Source organism: Ovis aries, chromosome 19, assembly GCF_016772045.2.
Source record: "Ovis aries strain OAR_USU_Benz2616 breed Rambouillet chromosome 19, ARS-UI_Ramb_v3.0, whole genome shotgun sequence".
Taxonomy (NCBI): Eukaryota; Metazoa; Chordata; class Mammalia; order Artiodactyla; family Bovidae; genus Ovis; species Ovis aries.
Window position 1 is genome coordinate 58,008,199 of NC_056072.1, and position 13,024 is coordinate 58,021,222.

The window sequence follows — 13,024 nt, forward strand, 5'->3', positions numbered from 1 at the left end:
CGCGCACTGCAAGCCATTCTGGGAAATGTAGTTCCTACTGCCTGGGGCGTGGCCGCGAGGCGCGCAGCCTGCCGGGAAATGTAGTTACCGGCTGAGCGCGCCGAGCTGGAAGCGCCGAGGCAGGCGCGCGGCGGGCAGGCCTGGGGGGCGGGTCCGTGCGGGCCTCCGAGCCGCCCGCCCCGCCGCGGAGAGGTCACGGCGTGAGGCGACCGCCGCGAGGTCGGAGCGCCGGGCTGCATCATGGCCTACTGCCGGCAGGAAGGTAGGAGGGCGGGCTGCGTGGAGACGGCCTCCGAGGCCCTGCGACACGCGGTCCATGCAGCGCCCCCACTGAGGGCGCGGGGCACGAGTTCCCGGGAGGAGGGTGCGGGTTGGCGGCGGGGTCGCCAGCCCCACTTTTCGGATGAGAAAACCGAGGCCCACGGAGCAGTAAGGCTGTCCCGGGTCTCGGAGAGACTCGAACCTGGACCTCGGAGGGAACAGCACGTGGGGAGACTCGTAAACTGGGCCCGGGGGTTAGAGCGGCGCGAGCGCGCTGCCTGAGGCTGGTAACGGGAAATGTGCTGATTACTAATTATGTTGCTACGCCGCTCGCCACGCACCACGTGTTCCCGTTTGCACCGCCTCTAACTGACCCGGAAGGTCGCCCCTCGGTGGGCGCGACGCTGGCGGTGGGAGTGCCGCCGGCGGGCACGGGTCAGGCCCTGCGCCAGGAGCCTTGAGTGGCCTGTCTCGCAGCGACTTTCCTAAATCAGGCCCTGCTCTTATCCCAAGAGTAAACCAAGACCCCAGAGGTGACTTGGCTGAGCCACGCGGCGGGCTACTCGCGGAGCTGGGGTTGGAGCCCGCGGTCTGATTCCAGAGCTTCTCCGTCTGGTGCCCAGAGGACTCCAGGGAGCCCTCCGCTGGGAAGACATCCCGCAGAAAAAAACAAAAGTTGGTCCCCGCCTGCGGTCTCTCACCTAGGAAGTCTCCAGGCCGCGGTTCGCGGGCCTCCCCGCGCAACCACGAACTGTCCCTGAGCTGACACCCAGGCCCTCCAGGCCCAGTTGTCCAGTCTTGTAAAATGAGAAGTTAGTCTTCATTCATTCCGCAGATATTCATGAAGCACCTTCTCCATGCCGGGTGAGGGGGAGGGTGGATATCTGAGACTGAAGTTCCAGAGAGAAGTGGAAGTCCCAGGAAATTCTCTAGTGAATACTCCAGCTCCCTCAGTTATTTCAGGAAATCCTGAGCCCAGAGATGGAGGTGACCTGCCCAAGGTCATGCTTCAATTAGGAGAAGTGTGTCAAGCTTCAGCTCACGGCTCAGTTTAAAATACTAAGCCTTTGTGCCAGTGGCCTCCTCTGGTGGCTCAGATGCCAATGCAGGAGACTGGAGTTCAGTCACAGGGTGGGGAAGATCCCCTGGAGGAGGAAAGTGAAAGTGGCTCCGTCCTGTCCGACTCTTTGTGACCCCATGGACTATACAGTCCATGGAATTCTGATAAAGGGCAACCCACTCCAGCGTTCTCACCTGAAAAATCCCATGGACAGAGCAACAGTCCATGGGGTTGCAAAGAGCTGGACACGACTGAGTGACCAATTTCCCAGTACCCCATTCTGCCTCAGGAACCCTCCTTCCCTGGGCCGCAAAGCCACGACACAGTGATGTCTCTCTCTGAGAAGCAGGTCCCATTGATTGATACTGAACTCTGCCATGAGCAGAAGTCCTCTGCCCTCACCAGTTTGTTAGAGAGTAGGTCTCTAGTTTTTTATTTCATCGTCCTGAGTCTAATTTACTCCTTTGTGTAGCAGATTTTTTTTAGTCTTTTGAGTATAATGAGGCTATAATCCTCATTCTTGTGGGTTCCTAGGAGTCACATGTTATCTGGGAAGCAGAGGTAAGTGTTCAGACCCATATCTTTTCCTGGATCAAAGATCACTTTCTTTCTTTGGGGATAAGAATTAAAAGCACTCCCTTTAGGCCTTGCGTGGTTTTTATCTATCCACGCCACTGTCCCCTCAGTCCCGAACTTCTTGTTTTTCTATCCATGGATTCCTTATGCTTCCCATGGGACTTAGAGCACTGACCCCAGCTCCTTCCTGATTAAGGCCTGTGTGATTGAGGCCTGACCTGGCTCCTGCTGGTCTCTACGCACCTGTCATTGTGCAGCCAGGCCGGCCTCTGGCTATTCCCTTGGCCTGGTGCGTCCCTCCCCCGGCTCTTCTCACGGCTGCTTCGTCATCCTTTAGGGTTCAGTGCAGATGCCACCTCCTCAGTGAGGTCTTCCCTGCCTTCCTGTCTTCCACATCCTAAACTCTCGGAAATTCCCTGGTGTACTTTTGTCCTCTTCCGGCTTGTCTGCGTTGCAGCAGGCTGAGAGCATTAGATGGGCCACACTCCCCGCAGCGTCACCCAGTGGACCGGTACACACGGCTGCCCTCTCTTCTGAGGGAATCACTTGCCCATGCACTTGACTTCAGGGGTCCGCCCCCCAGCCCTGGGGTCAGTCAGGGCGTTAGGCAGCATGGACTCCGGCCGGCTCCCTGGCCCGGGGCCGCCCTGCCCCTGTCGCTGTCCTCCTTCCAGCTGGCCTCGCTCTTTCCTGTTCTGTCAGGAGACAGTCACCGAGCACCTGTGATGTGCCGGCCCTGACCACATGGCAGAGGCCGTTGGCACAGGTGGGTAGTCTGCCCCGTGGCATGGTGGAGGCAGTGGAGGGGGCAGGCTGGGTGTGGCAAGCGGTGATGTGTTCTAGGGGAAATGAGACCACCCGAGCAAGGTGTTATTTTTGTCCCTGTGACCTGCTTCATGGTGATAGCCATCTCTCCTCCATACTCAGCGGGGCCTGGGATCTTCTTGTCTGAGCTCAGAGCTCATTTCCCCACTCACTTTTCCAGCAAATACTGATTGCTCACTGTGTCGCAGGCACTGTTCTAGGCTCTGAGCTACTGCAGTGAATGGAACAGATGCACCCTTGCCCCCGAGGAGCTGACATGTCAGTCGAGGAGATGGGTGGTAAACAGATAAGTAATTGTGGGTGAGAGAAGGCGGGTTAGAGGCGATGGGGAGGGATGAAGGAAGGTGCCATCTGAGCAGGAGGTCTGAAGTCAGGGCAAGGTGGCTGTGAGGTGTCTGAATGCGCTCCTGGACGACAGCACGGCCTGGCAGGTCCCCGAGGTAGGCGTGCACTCAGCAGCTGTTGTGTGCTTGAGCCCCAGTCTGAACCCCCGTCCTGAGCCTCTGGCACGCTGATGGCCCCGGGAGCCAGCGCCTCCCAAGCCAGCCCTCCCTCTCGCGCAGGGCCGTGCGTGTGCTCTTGCTGCAGACCGTGTCAAGCCCTGTCAGCTGGTCTGTTAAACCAGCATGGCCATCGAGCACCAGGGCTAGAGATACAAGATAAGTCACTGCCCAGGCTTGGACCCCTTGGCTCTGGGCCTGACACCAGCCTCTGCACTGGCTGGGCCTGGCTGAGATCTTGGTGAACAAAACTGTCAGAGCGGAGCCGAGCGGTCGTGTCAGCTTCTGTCTTCTGCTTAGTGCAGCACTTCCGTGGACTGCTCTCGAGTGTTCTGAACTCTGGCCGGAGTCCCCGAGGTCTTTAGGTTCTTCAGCACGCCCTAGCTGCCTGGCCCCAGTCCTGCCCCAGGCCGTGTGGGACAAGCCGCCTTCTCTGAGGTCCAGTGTGGGGTGCTGGAGCGGGCGTGGGCCTGTGTGTGCGGAGCGTCAGCCGTCACCGCTGTCACCCGCCCGTGAGACAGCGGGGAGGGTGTACCGCCCCGCACCTTCCCTCTCCCCGCACCGCCCTCTCCCGCACGCCTCTCAGCTCCACACGGTCACCCTGGCGCTCTTCCCAAGCCTCTGCCGGGGGAGCCCGCTGGCAGGCCCCTCGGGGCCTGGACGAGGTGCTCTAGGCCACGGGAAGGAGCAAAGCTGTGGAGCCGTGGGAGTTCTGAGCCAGGCAGGACCGGCCTGTGAGACGCCAGCAGCTTGGGGGCTGAGGGCAGCTGCACTTGAGGGCTCGGGGCGTCTCGTCTCCCCCCCGAGGACGCACGGTGGCACCGAGACGTGCGTCTCCCGCCTCCCCACTCCAGCCACAGGCACGTGGTGCGCTGGTGCCGCTAGACTGCCCCCCAGGTCGGCAGTGAGCGGGTCCCCTGGGGGAGCGCATCAAGGTTTCAGATGGGACAAGGCTTCCGTGGCTGCTTGGGTTCAGGATGCGTCACAGCTGGTGAAACGTGGCTCCCTCTGTTCTCCAAACTCTAGGGAAGGATCGAATCATATTTGTGACCAAAGAGGACCACGAGACTCCAAGCAACGCAGAGCTGGTGGCCGACGACCCCAATGACCCGTACGAGGAGCATGGTGAGCGAGAGGGCCGGGGTCGGCGGGCGGCAGTCCCATGTTCCTGGCCACAGCTGGGTGTCCACCTCGGCCAGCACTGCTCCCAGGACACAAGTGCGTCTCCCTCAGGTGGGAGGGGCCGTGCACTGACCTGGCCATCAGGCCAAACCTAGGAGTTGCTTCTGAGTTGTGAACAGTTTTCCACTTTGACAAAACGGAGGAGCCTCAGTGCTCTGACACGCCCAGCGCCCCTTGGACACCGTCCAGCCTCACTTTCCAGTCCTCACGCTGTGCTGAGAGCAGCGGAGGAGCAGGAGGAGCTTGGAGGGCGTGGGGGGTCCTGACCATCCATGTGGAAGGGGGAGACCAGGACTCCTCCTTCAAGCCTTTGGACTAAACAGTTTCCCCTGTGTAGTCCTGAGCACAGGCACGGCCACAGCCCTGAGCACAGCCCTGGGGGCCGGCTTAGCACACTGGCAGAGCTGCAACTGGAGAAAGTCGCCCGCGGTGACTTCTCTTCAGCTGAGCCAAGAACGCTCGGTGGGTTTCTGCCGGGAGTGTAAACCCCATCCCGAGGGGGAGGCAGGGCCACCGGCCAGTGCCAGCCAGGCAGCAGTTCGTCTTACAATTATTCCTGTGAGGCCCAGGCTTGGGTTTGCTTTTTATGAAACCTGTCTCGCTTCCTTGCCCATCTTCCCTCCCCAGGACTGATCCTGCCAAACGGAGACATCAACTGGAACTGCCCGTGCCTGGGGGGCATGGCCAGCGGCCCCTGCGGGGAGCAGTTCAAGGCGGCCTTTTCCTGCTTCCACTACAGCAAGGAGGACGTCAAGGGGTCGGACTGTGTGGGCCAGTTCCGGGCCATGCAGGAGTGCATGCAGAGGTACCCAGACCTCTACCCCCAGGAGGAGGGGGAGGAGGAGGAGGAGGAGGAGGAGAGGCCAGCAGATCCCTCACAGGAAGCAGCTGCCTCCGAGGCCAGCGCAGCCAAAGAGGCGGCAGCGTCGAGCTAATGATGGCCGGGGCGCTGGGCTCCAGCCGCCTTCAGAGCCCAGACGAACCTCTCCAAGAAAGTGTCTTTCCCTCCTTTGTTCCGTGCACTGTAATGTACAAAATAAGTTATTGTGCTGATCGGGGGTCTTGGCCCCTTGCCGTATTTACACTGAAAAATGGGGTTGCGTGTATGTGTGTCTCACAGGAACCTGTTGGTGAATACAGCTGCCACTTTTTTGAGTTCTCAGATTGTCCTGAACTTTGCCACCTGGAAATAACGTGCTGAATCATCTCAGCGACCGCAAATCTCTATCTGGGAGGGACTCTTGTGAGTGAGCTGATTTGTTTTGATTCTTTGTGTTCCTTTTAGTAGATTTTATACCCAGTTGGAAAGTGAAATAGAAACAAAACGTTTTCCCTTACAAATGCTGGGGTGGGGCCATTCCTTGTAAGCAGAGGTGAGATGATCAGGCCTCGAGTATTTGAGGAGGCGCTATGCTTCATTTCCGGTTCCTTCTGGTTTCCAGTTTTGCCTTGAGCTCCAGGTTTTCTGCGGTTAGAAAGCAGAGCTTTGGACCCTCTGAGTGAATCCCTGTGTAAGTGAAAAGAAGGGCTGATTTTTGATGTTCTTATTATTCCCAAAGCTCTGCTCTGGGACCGTGTTCACACTGGTTCTGTCTCAGCCTGTCCAGATGCAGCGCTCCTGAGATGTGGGGACCTAATCATTACCAGAGTGGGAGGCAAGAGATGAAACTGTCAATTAAAAGGAAAACATGGTTTTTACCTGATTGTGAGTATGTCATCTGTGTTTACTAATTAAAAGTATTTCTGATACAAGGAAATAGGAGTTGTGAAAAACCCAACTGAAATTCTCTGAAGACGCCGGTAGGTAGATCAGTTTGAGTCAGGTTTTCCGTGTTGCATTCAAACAAAGCTCAGGTGATTCTGTCTGTGAGCAGATGCTCTCACATGGGCATTGCTGTCGATGTTTCTGTTGTATTTATCAGAACTGAGTCAACAGCCCACAGTGCCCAAGGGACATGGAGACGGCACAGGAGGCTGCCTCTGACACCAGAGAGTAAGCCTGCAGGCCCAGCTCAGGGCGAGGGCATGGGGGCCGGAAGCTGGAGTGGCCAGGCTTGGAAGCCTTGACACCGAGAAGCCCTGGGACTTCTTTGAACTGCAGGCAGAGCCTTGCACGTTTAACAGACATACCTTTTCCGGAAACATTTTGACCAAGGCGTCACTGATCTGTGCCCGTGTCTTGGACCCCACGCATCCCATGCATTCAGGAAATCTCTACGGTGCATGTCCTAGGGACGTAAGGAGGTGACCCGTCTTGTCCCCAACTGCATGAAGATACAGTCCAGCCAGGAGTCGGCATTTACTTAAAAGCAGAAAAGTAGGGAGAAAGGCAGATCCCAGGGGCTAGGAAAAAATGGCCAAGTAGAAGGACCTGAGCTCACCTTCTCATGAAAACACCAAAATCACAAATAACTGCTGAACAGCCTTTGACGAAAAAGGATAGTCTACGTCCAAAGAAAACGAAGCCACTACAAGATGGTAGGGAGGGGTGCATTCACAATATAACCAAGTATCACACCCACTGAGCAGGTGACCTACAAACGAAAAAGATATCGCAGAGGTTCTCCCACAGGAGTCAGAGTTCTGAGAGCCTGGGCGTCTGGCAGTGGGGGGAGGAGCCCCAAGGACATTTGGCTTTGAGGGCCAAAAATCCCGTGGACGGAGGAGCCTGGTGGGCTGCAGTCCATGGGGTCGTGAAGAGTCAGACACGACTGAGCGGCTTCACTTTCACTCTTCACTTTCATGCATTGGAGAAGGAAATGGCAACCCACTCCAGTGCTCTCGCCTGGAGAATCCCAGGGACGGGGGAGCCTGGTGGGCTGCCATCTATGGGGTCACAGAGAGTCAGACACGACTGAAGTGACTTAGCAGCAGCAGCAGGGCTTGACCACAGGAACCCCATGGGACTGGAGGTAGCAAATGCCGCTCAGAGGGCACACACAAGTCTCATGCACACCGGGACCTGGGGGAGAAAACTGACTTCCTAGGCGCCTGAGCCAGACCTACCAGCTGGTCCCGGAGGGTCTCCTGGGAGGTGGGAGGTGGGGTGGTTCACTGCAGGGACAAGGACACTGGTGACACAGGTACTGGGGAGCGCTCACTGGTCTGAGCTGCCCTGGAGATCACCAGTAGGCACTGACCTAACCCCACCCATCAGCCCTTAGGCTCAAGTGCTGGATTGCCTCAGGCCAAACAACCAGCAGACGGGATCACAGCCCCAGCTGTCAGCAGACAGCCTGCTGAAAGCCTTCCTGAGCCCTCGGCCACCTCTAAACAATCCTTGACATGACCCTGTCCACCAGGGGGCTCAAGACCCAGCTCTACCCACCCGTGGGCAAGCACCAGTCCGTCCCCCCAGGAAGCCTGCACAAGCCTCTCTGACTAGCCTCACCCACCAGAGGGCAGACAGAAGCAAGAGGAACTGCTGTCTTGCAGGCTGCAGAATGGAGACCGCAAATGAGACGGCAGAGGAATACGTGACAGACGATAGAACAAGATAAAACCCCAGAAGAATGACTGAATCGAGTGCAGACAGGCAATCCACCTGAGAGAATTCAGAGTGGTGACAGCAAAGGCGATCCAAGATCTCACAAGAAGAATGGAAGCACAGACTAAGAAGATACAGGAAACGGCTAACGGTGAGCTAGGAGACTTAAAGAGCAAACAGAACTGAACAATAACTGCAGTGAAAAATGCAGCGGAAGGGATCGCTGGAGCAAATGAGGCAGCCGGACGGACACGTGAGCGGGAATCACTGCTGTGGAGCAGAGCAGGAAAACGAAACGAGGACAGTTTGAGAGCCCTCTGGGACAACATTACACGTACCAGCGTTCACATTATAGGGGTCCCAGAAGGAGAAGAGAGAAAGAACCTGAGAAAATACTCAAAACAGATAATAGCTAGAAACTGCCCTAACTGGGAAAGGAAATAGTCACCCAAGTCCAGGAAGTACAGATAATCCCAGGCAGGATAAACCCAAGGAGGAACACTCCAAGACACACAGACATCAATTGCTGTTAATAAAAATTAATGACAAAGAGAAAAATATTAAAAGCAACTAAGGAAAAAGAGCATACAGGAGAATACCTATAAGGTTAACAACTGGTTTCTCAGCAGAAACTCAGGCTAGAAGGGGGTGGTGTTTACTTGCTCAGTTGTGTCCAATTCTGTGTGACCCCTGTGGACTGTAGCCGCCAGGCTCCTCTGTCAGTGGGATTCTCCACGCAAGAATACTGGAGTGGGTTGCCATTTCCTTCTCCAGGGGATCTTCCTGGCCCAGGGATCAAAACCCCATCTCCTGCACTGGCAGGCAGATTCTTTCCTGCTGCTGCTGCCAAGCTGCTTCAGTCGTGTCCGACTCTGTGCGACCCCATAGACAGCAGCCCACCAGGCTCCCCCGTCCCTGGGATTCTCCAGGCAAGAGCACTGGAGTGGGTTGCCATTTCCTTCTCCAATGCATGAAAGTGAAAAGTGAAAGTGAAGTCGCTCAGTCGTGTCCGACCCTCAGCGACCCCATGGACTGCAGCCTACCAGGCTCCTCCGTCCATGGGATTCTCCAGGCAAGAGTACTGGAGCCGGGTGCCACTGCCTTCTCCTCTTTCCCGCTGAGCCACCAGGGAAACTCGATAGAAGGGAGTGGCATAATATATTTAAAGTGATGAAAGGGAAAAACCTACAACCAAGAATTCTCTACCCAACAAGGCTCCTGTTCAGATTTGATAGAGAAATCAAAAGTTTATACAGAAAAGCAAAAGCGACGAGAACTCAGCAACACCAAACCAGCTGCACAACAACTGGTTTCTGGAGAACGGCAGCTCAAGACCAGCTGACTTGGAAGTGCCGGTTGCCCAGTGCTTTGTGCCAGTTTTATTTTGTACCGTAGGCAAGTGCACCAGGCAGGCTTTGTAGCAGGACCCTGGATTTTAAGTCCTCAGGAAGTTCTGTGACTGCACATGTTTTGACTTAGTAATATTTTAGTAACCCGTATTGTCTCAAATGATTAGAAACTGTAGACCTCATGTAAAATAAAAGGTTCCTCACTCACCTGGAAGCACCAAAGAAAAGTCATGTGTGCCTGGATGGTTTCACCAATAACTTTCAGGATCCGCTGGGTCTGAAGAGCTTCTGGAAGACAGCTGACAGGGGTATAAGCAGACAGACTTCCTCCTTTGCTCACCTGAAAAGCAGAGAAAGGGGACACTTAGTTCATCCAAACAGGGCAGGAAGAAAACAGAGCCAGGGCCCCCAGGTGCTGGCACTTGAATCATTCTACTTTCCTACATGTCTGAAACTTTCCATGGAAAAAGTTAAAAAGGCACAGGCTAAGCAACACTGCTGAACCATGCTGGGGGAGATTCAGGGCCACATCGCTCTGTCCCACATGGTGGCTGCCTGACCTCCGCTATAATTAACACTCCAAGCTTCAAATCAAGGCTGACGGGAAAAGTCGTTTAAAAAGATACTGATCAGGTTGACATCCCTTTAGCCCCCATTCCTGTCCTCTGCGACTTCAGATGTAACTTATAGTTTAGGCTCTCTTTCCAATCTACATTTTTATGATATTTTTAGAATTTTTTTTTTTTTTGGCTGTGCTGGGTCTTCATTGCTGCACACGGGCTTTCTCTAGCTGCAGCAAGCAGGGGGCTACTCTTTGCTGCGGTGCGAGGGCTCCTCACCGCGGAGGCTTCTCTCGTTGTGGCGCACAGGCTCAAGGCGCGCCGGCGACCACAGGCTCAGGGCGCGCCGGCTTCCGCAGGTGCAGCGCCCGCGCTCCGCGGTCTGCAGGGCCTGGGCTCTGGAGAGCCGGCTCAGTAGCTGTGGCACACGGGCTTAGCTGCTCCGTGGTATGCGGGATCTTCCCAGACCAGGGATCGATTGGCAAGCAGCTCTTAACCACTGGAGCACCAGGAAAGTCCCTATTCTTCTGCTTTTTTAAGAAACGGTGGAAAAAGAAACACAACATAAAGTTTGTCATTTTAACCTTTTTCAACTCTGTGGCATTAAATCCATTCACATTGTGTAGCCAACGCCACTGTTCATCTCCAGGACTGTTTCATTTTCCCAAACGGAAACCCTGTCCCCGTGATACACCAGCCCCTCGCCCTGCCCGTGACTCTGCCTTTGACTCCTCTAGGGACCTCACATGAGTGGCATCACATAACGTCTGTCTTCCTGTGACTGGCTTATTGCACTGGGCATGATGTCCTCCAGGCTCATCCATGTCGTCACATGGACACTTGGGTGGCTCCCGCCTTTTGGCTTCTGTGAATAGTGCTGCTGTGACATGGCTGCACACCTTCCGATCTATTTTTAACACATCTGTCGGCAATACTAACTTTTTAAACATTTGGCACCAACACACTGGACACAATCACTGAAGTCTGTGCACTGCTGGGCCATTCTGAGGAGCATACGGCGCTCCGCGCGGCGCTCCACACCGTTATGTTTGCATAGGAAAAAGCATAGTATAGGTAGGGAACAGTACCATTCATGGTTTGAGGCATCTACTGGGGGTCTTGGCATATATCTTTCCCCACCCACTTCAGACTGGTACTACTGAGTCATTTTCTTCTTCTTCAAAATCACTTAATGGAAAATATGCTTAATTTGCCTAATTTGTATACCCCAAATATGAAATCTGTGATAATTCAATGACTGGATTAAAATTCTACTTAACCAGTATTTTGGGAAGAAAGTTCTCAATGAGAACATCATCACTTAAAATTTGGGAGGAAGGAACAGTGAAAAATCCTTTAGAAGATAAACTATTATTGAGCAACAGATAAAATAAGCTTGTCTAAACTATGATACATTTCCTTATTTATTACAGAAAATTCAGTGAGACTACAACAAAGAAATGTCTTATTTCTAGAGGCTTTAATACATTTAATGTAATGAAATCTTTTAAAATAGTATCTGGAGCTGAACTCCATATCCTCTCCTCCATGATTATGCGTTAGTAAAGAATAAAGTTAACAGATCAGCTAAGAGATGGTGCTGTATGTATATACTCAGTCGCCCAGTCGTGTCCGACTCTTTGCAACCCCATGGACGGTAGCCCACCAGGCTCCTCTGTCCATGGGGTTTTACAGGCAAGAATACTGGAGTGGGGTGCCATTCCCTTCTCCAGGGAATCTTCCCGACCCAGGGATTGAACCTGACTCTCTTGCATCTCCTGCATTGGCAGGAGGAATTTTTACCACTAGCACCACCTGGGAAGCCCCAGATAGCAAAGAAAAATTTCTCCTTTTCTCCCCAAGGACATATAAAATGTAGTTAGATAAATGGACCCCTGTGCTTATCTATGATAATATCCCTATGCTGAACCATGAAAAACACCATGTTTTATTTTACCCACAAATTTAAACTTAATCTACCATTTTAGCATCTCCTTACCTCCTGGACGGAGAAGGCGATGGCACCCCACTCCAGTACTCTTGCCTGGAGAATCCCATGGACAGAGGAGCCTGGTAGGCTGCAGTCCATGGGGTCGCTGAGGTCGGACACAACTGAGCGACTTCACTTTCATTTTTCACTTTCATGCATTGGAGAAGGAAATGGCAACCCACACCAGTGCTCTTGCCTGGAGAATCCCAGGGATGGGGGAGCCTGGTGGGCTGCCGTCTGTGGGGTCACACAGAGTCGGACATGACTGAAGCGGCTTGGCGGCAGCAGCAGCAGCAGCAGCAGCAGCAGCAGCAGCAGTACATCCTGGAATGTCTAGAAAAAAGCAGAATACACACCTGGCCTAAGTTTAAAAAAATATCTACGTGGTAGTGAAAAGCCTTCCCCAGTAACTCAATCGGTAAAGAATCTGCCTGCAGTGCCGGAGACCCAGGTTTGATTTCATGGTCAGGAAGATCCCCTGGAGAAGGAAATGGCAACCCACTCTAGTATTCTTGCCTGGAAAATCTCATGGACAGAAAAGCATAGTGGGTTACAGTCCAAGGGGTTGCAAAGAGTTGGACACGACTTAGCAACTAAACCACTGAAAAGGAAGATGAAATCATTCTAATACAGAGTAGCAAAAAACGTTTTATGAGAATGCAATGTTAGTTTCATGGAAACACATTCTATACAGAAAATTAGATGACATTAATAGCATTTTTAGTATTCAGGTTTCTCTCTGAACTTGCGAATTACCAAAACAGGATATGAAAAGTTTTAAGTCATAGAAATGAATGTAAGCCTAGGAATTCCTGGCTTTTTGAAATGGTTTGACTTACATAAGCCTGTATTCAAGAAGAGCCACTCATCTAAGACAAGCTTCACTAAATACTAATGCTATCAAAGTTCAAGGACATTCTGTGGTGCATTTAGAGGTAAATACCTATGTCCAGGTTCTGATTCAGTGAAAGTCAGAATTCAGGATGCCTCCTCTGCTTCCTCTTCCACTTAGATTTTCCAAATCTGAAAAATCAAGAGGGACTCAGCTGGATTTCTCTGTGTTGAGGCTGCTGGATGTGCTTATATGGAAAGATGGCTTTAGCTCATCTCTCCACAGACCAGTAATCTTGCTGTTGCATCAGAAGTCTGACAGTACCTGTCATGTCACAGGGAAAGAGGGGGTCCCCAAAGTAAAAGACTTCTTTCATCCTCAGAAAATGATGAAGAAGGAACA

General features: G+C 53.3%; 1 protein-coding gene across 2 annotated transcripts; it reads left to right on the top strand.

The window, feature by feature from the left end:
* The first annotated feature begins 93 nt into the window (after positions 1–93).
* Positions 94–6,107, top strand: CHCHD4 (coiled-coil-helix-coiled-coil-helix domain containing 4). Of its 2 annotated transcripts, XM_012100278.5 has the most exons (4): positions 94–262; positions 4,249–4,347; positions 5,032–5,209; positions 5,525–6,107. In XM_012100278.5, exons 1-4 carry the CDS (start codon positions 241–243, stop codon positions 5,595–5,597), a joined length of 372 nt encoding a protein of 123 aa, XP_011955668.1. In that variant the 5' UTR covers positions 94–240; the 3' UTR covers positions 5,598–6,107. The 2 variants fall into 2 exon arrangements, with proteins under 2 accessions (XP_011955668.1, XP_004018602.2); XM_004018553.6 differs by having other exon boundaries at positions 5,032–6,107.
* The last annotated feature ends 6,917 nt before the right edge of the window (positions 6,108–13,024 follow it).

Bases quoted from the DNA above. Each gene is read 5' to 3' on its own strand.
- CHCHD4 (XM_004018553.6), top strand. From the start codon at position 241: ATGGCCTACTGCCGGCAGGAAG. The intron at 263-4,248 runs GTAGGAGGGCGG...TCCAAACTCTAG, and splicing joins GGCCTACTGCCGGCAGGAAG to GGAAGGATCGAATCATATTT. The intron at 4,348-5,031 runs GTGAGCGAGAGG...TTCCCTCCCCAG, and splicing joins TGACCCGTACGAGGAGCATG to GACTGATCCTGCCAAACGGA.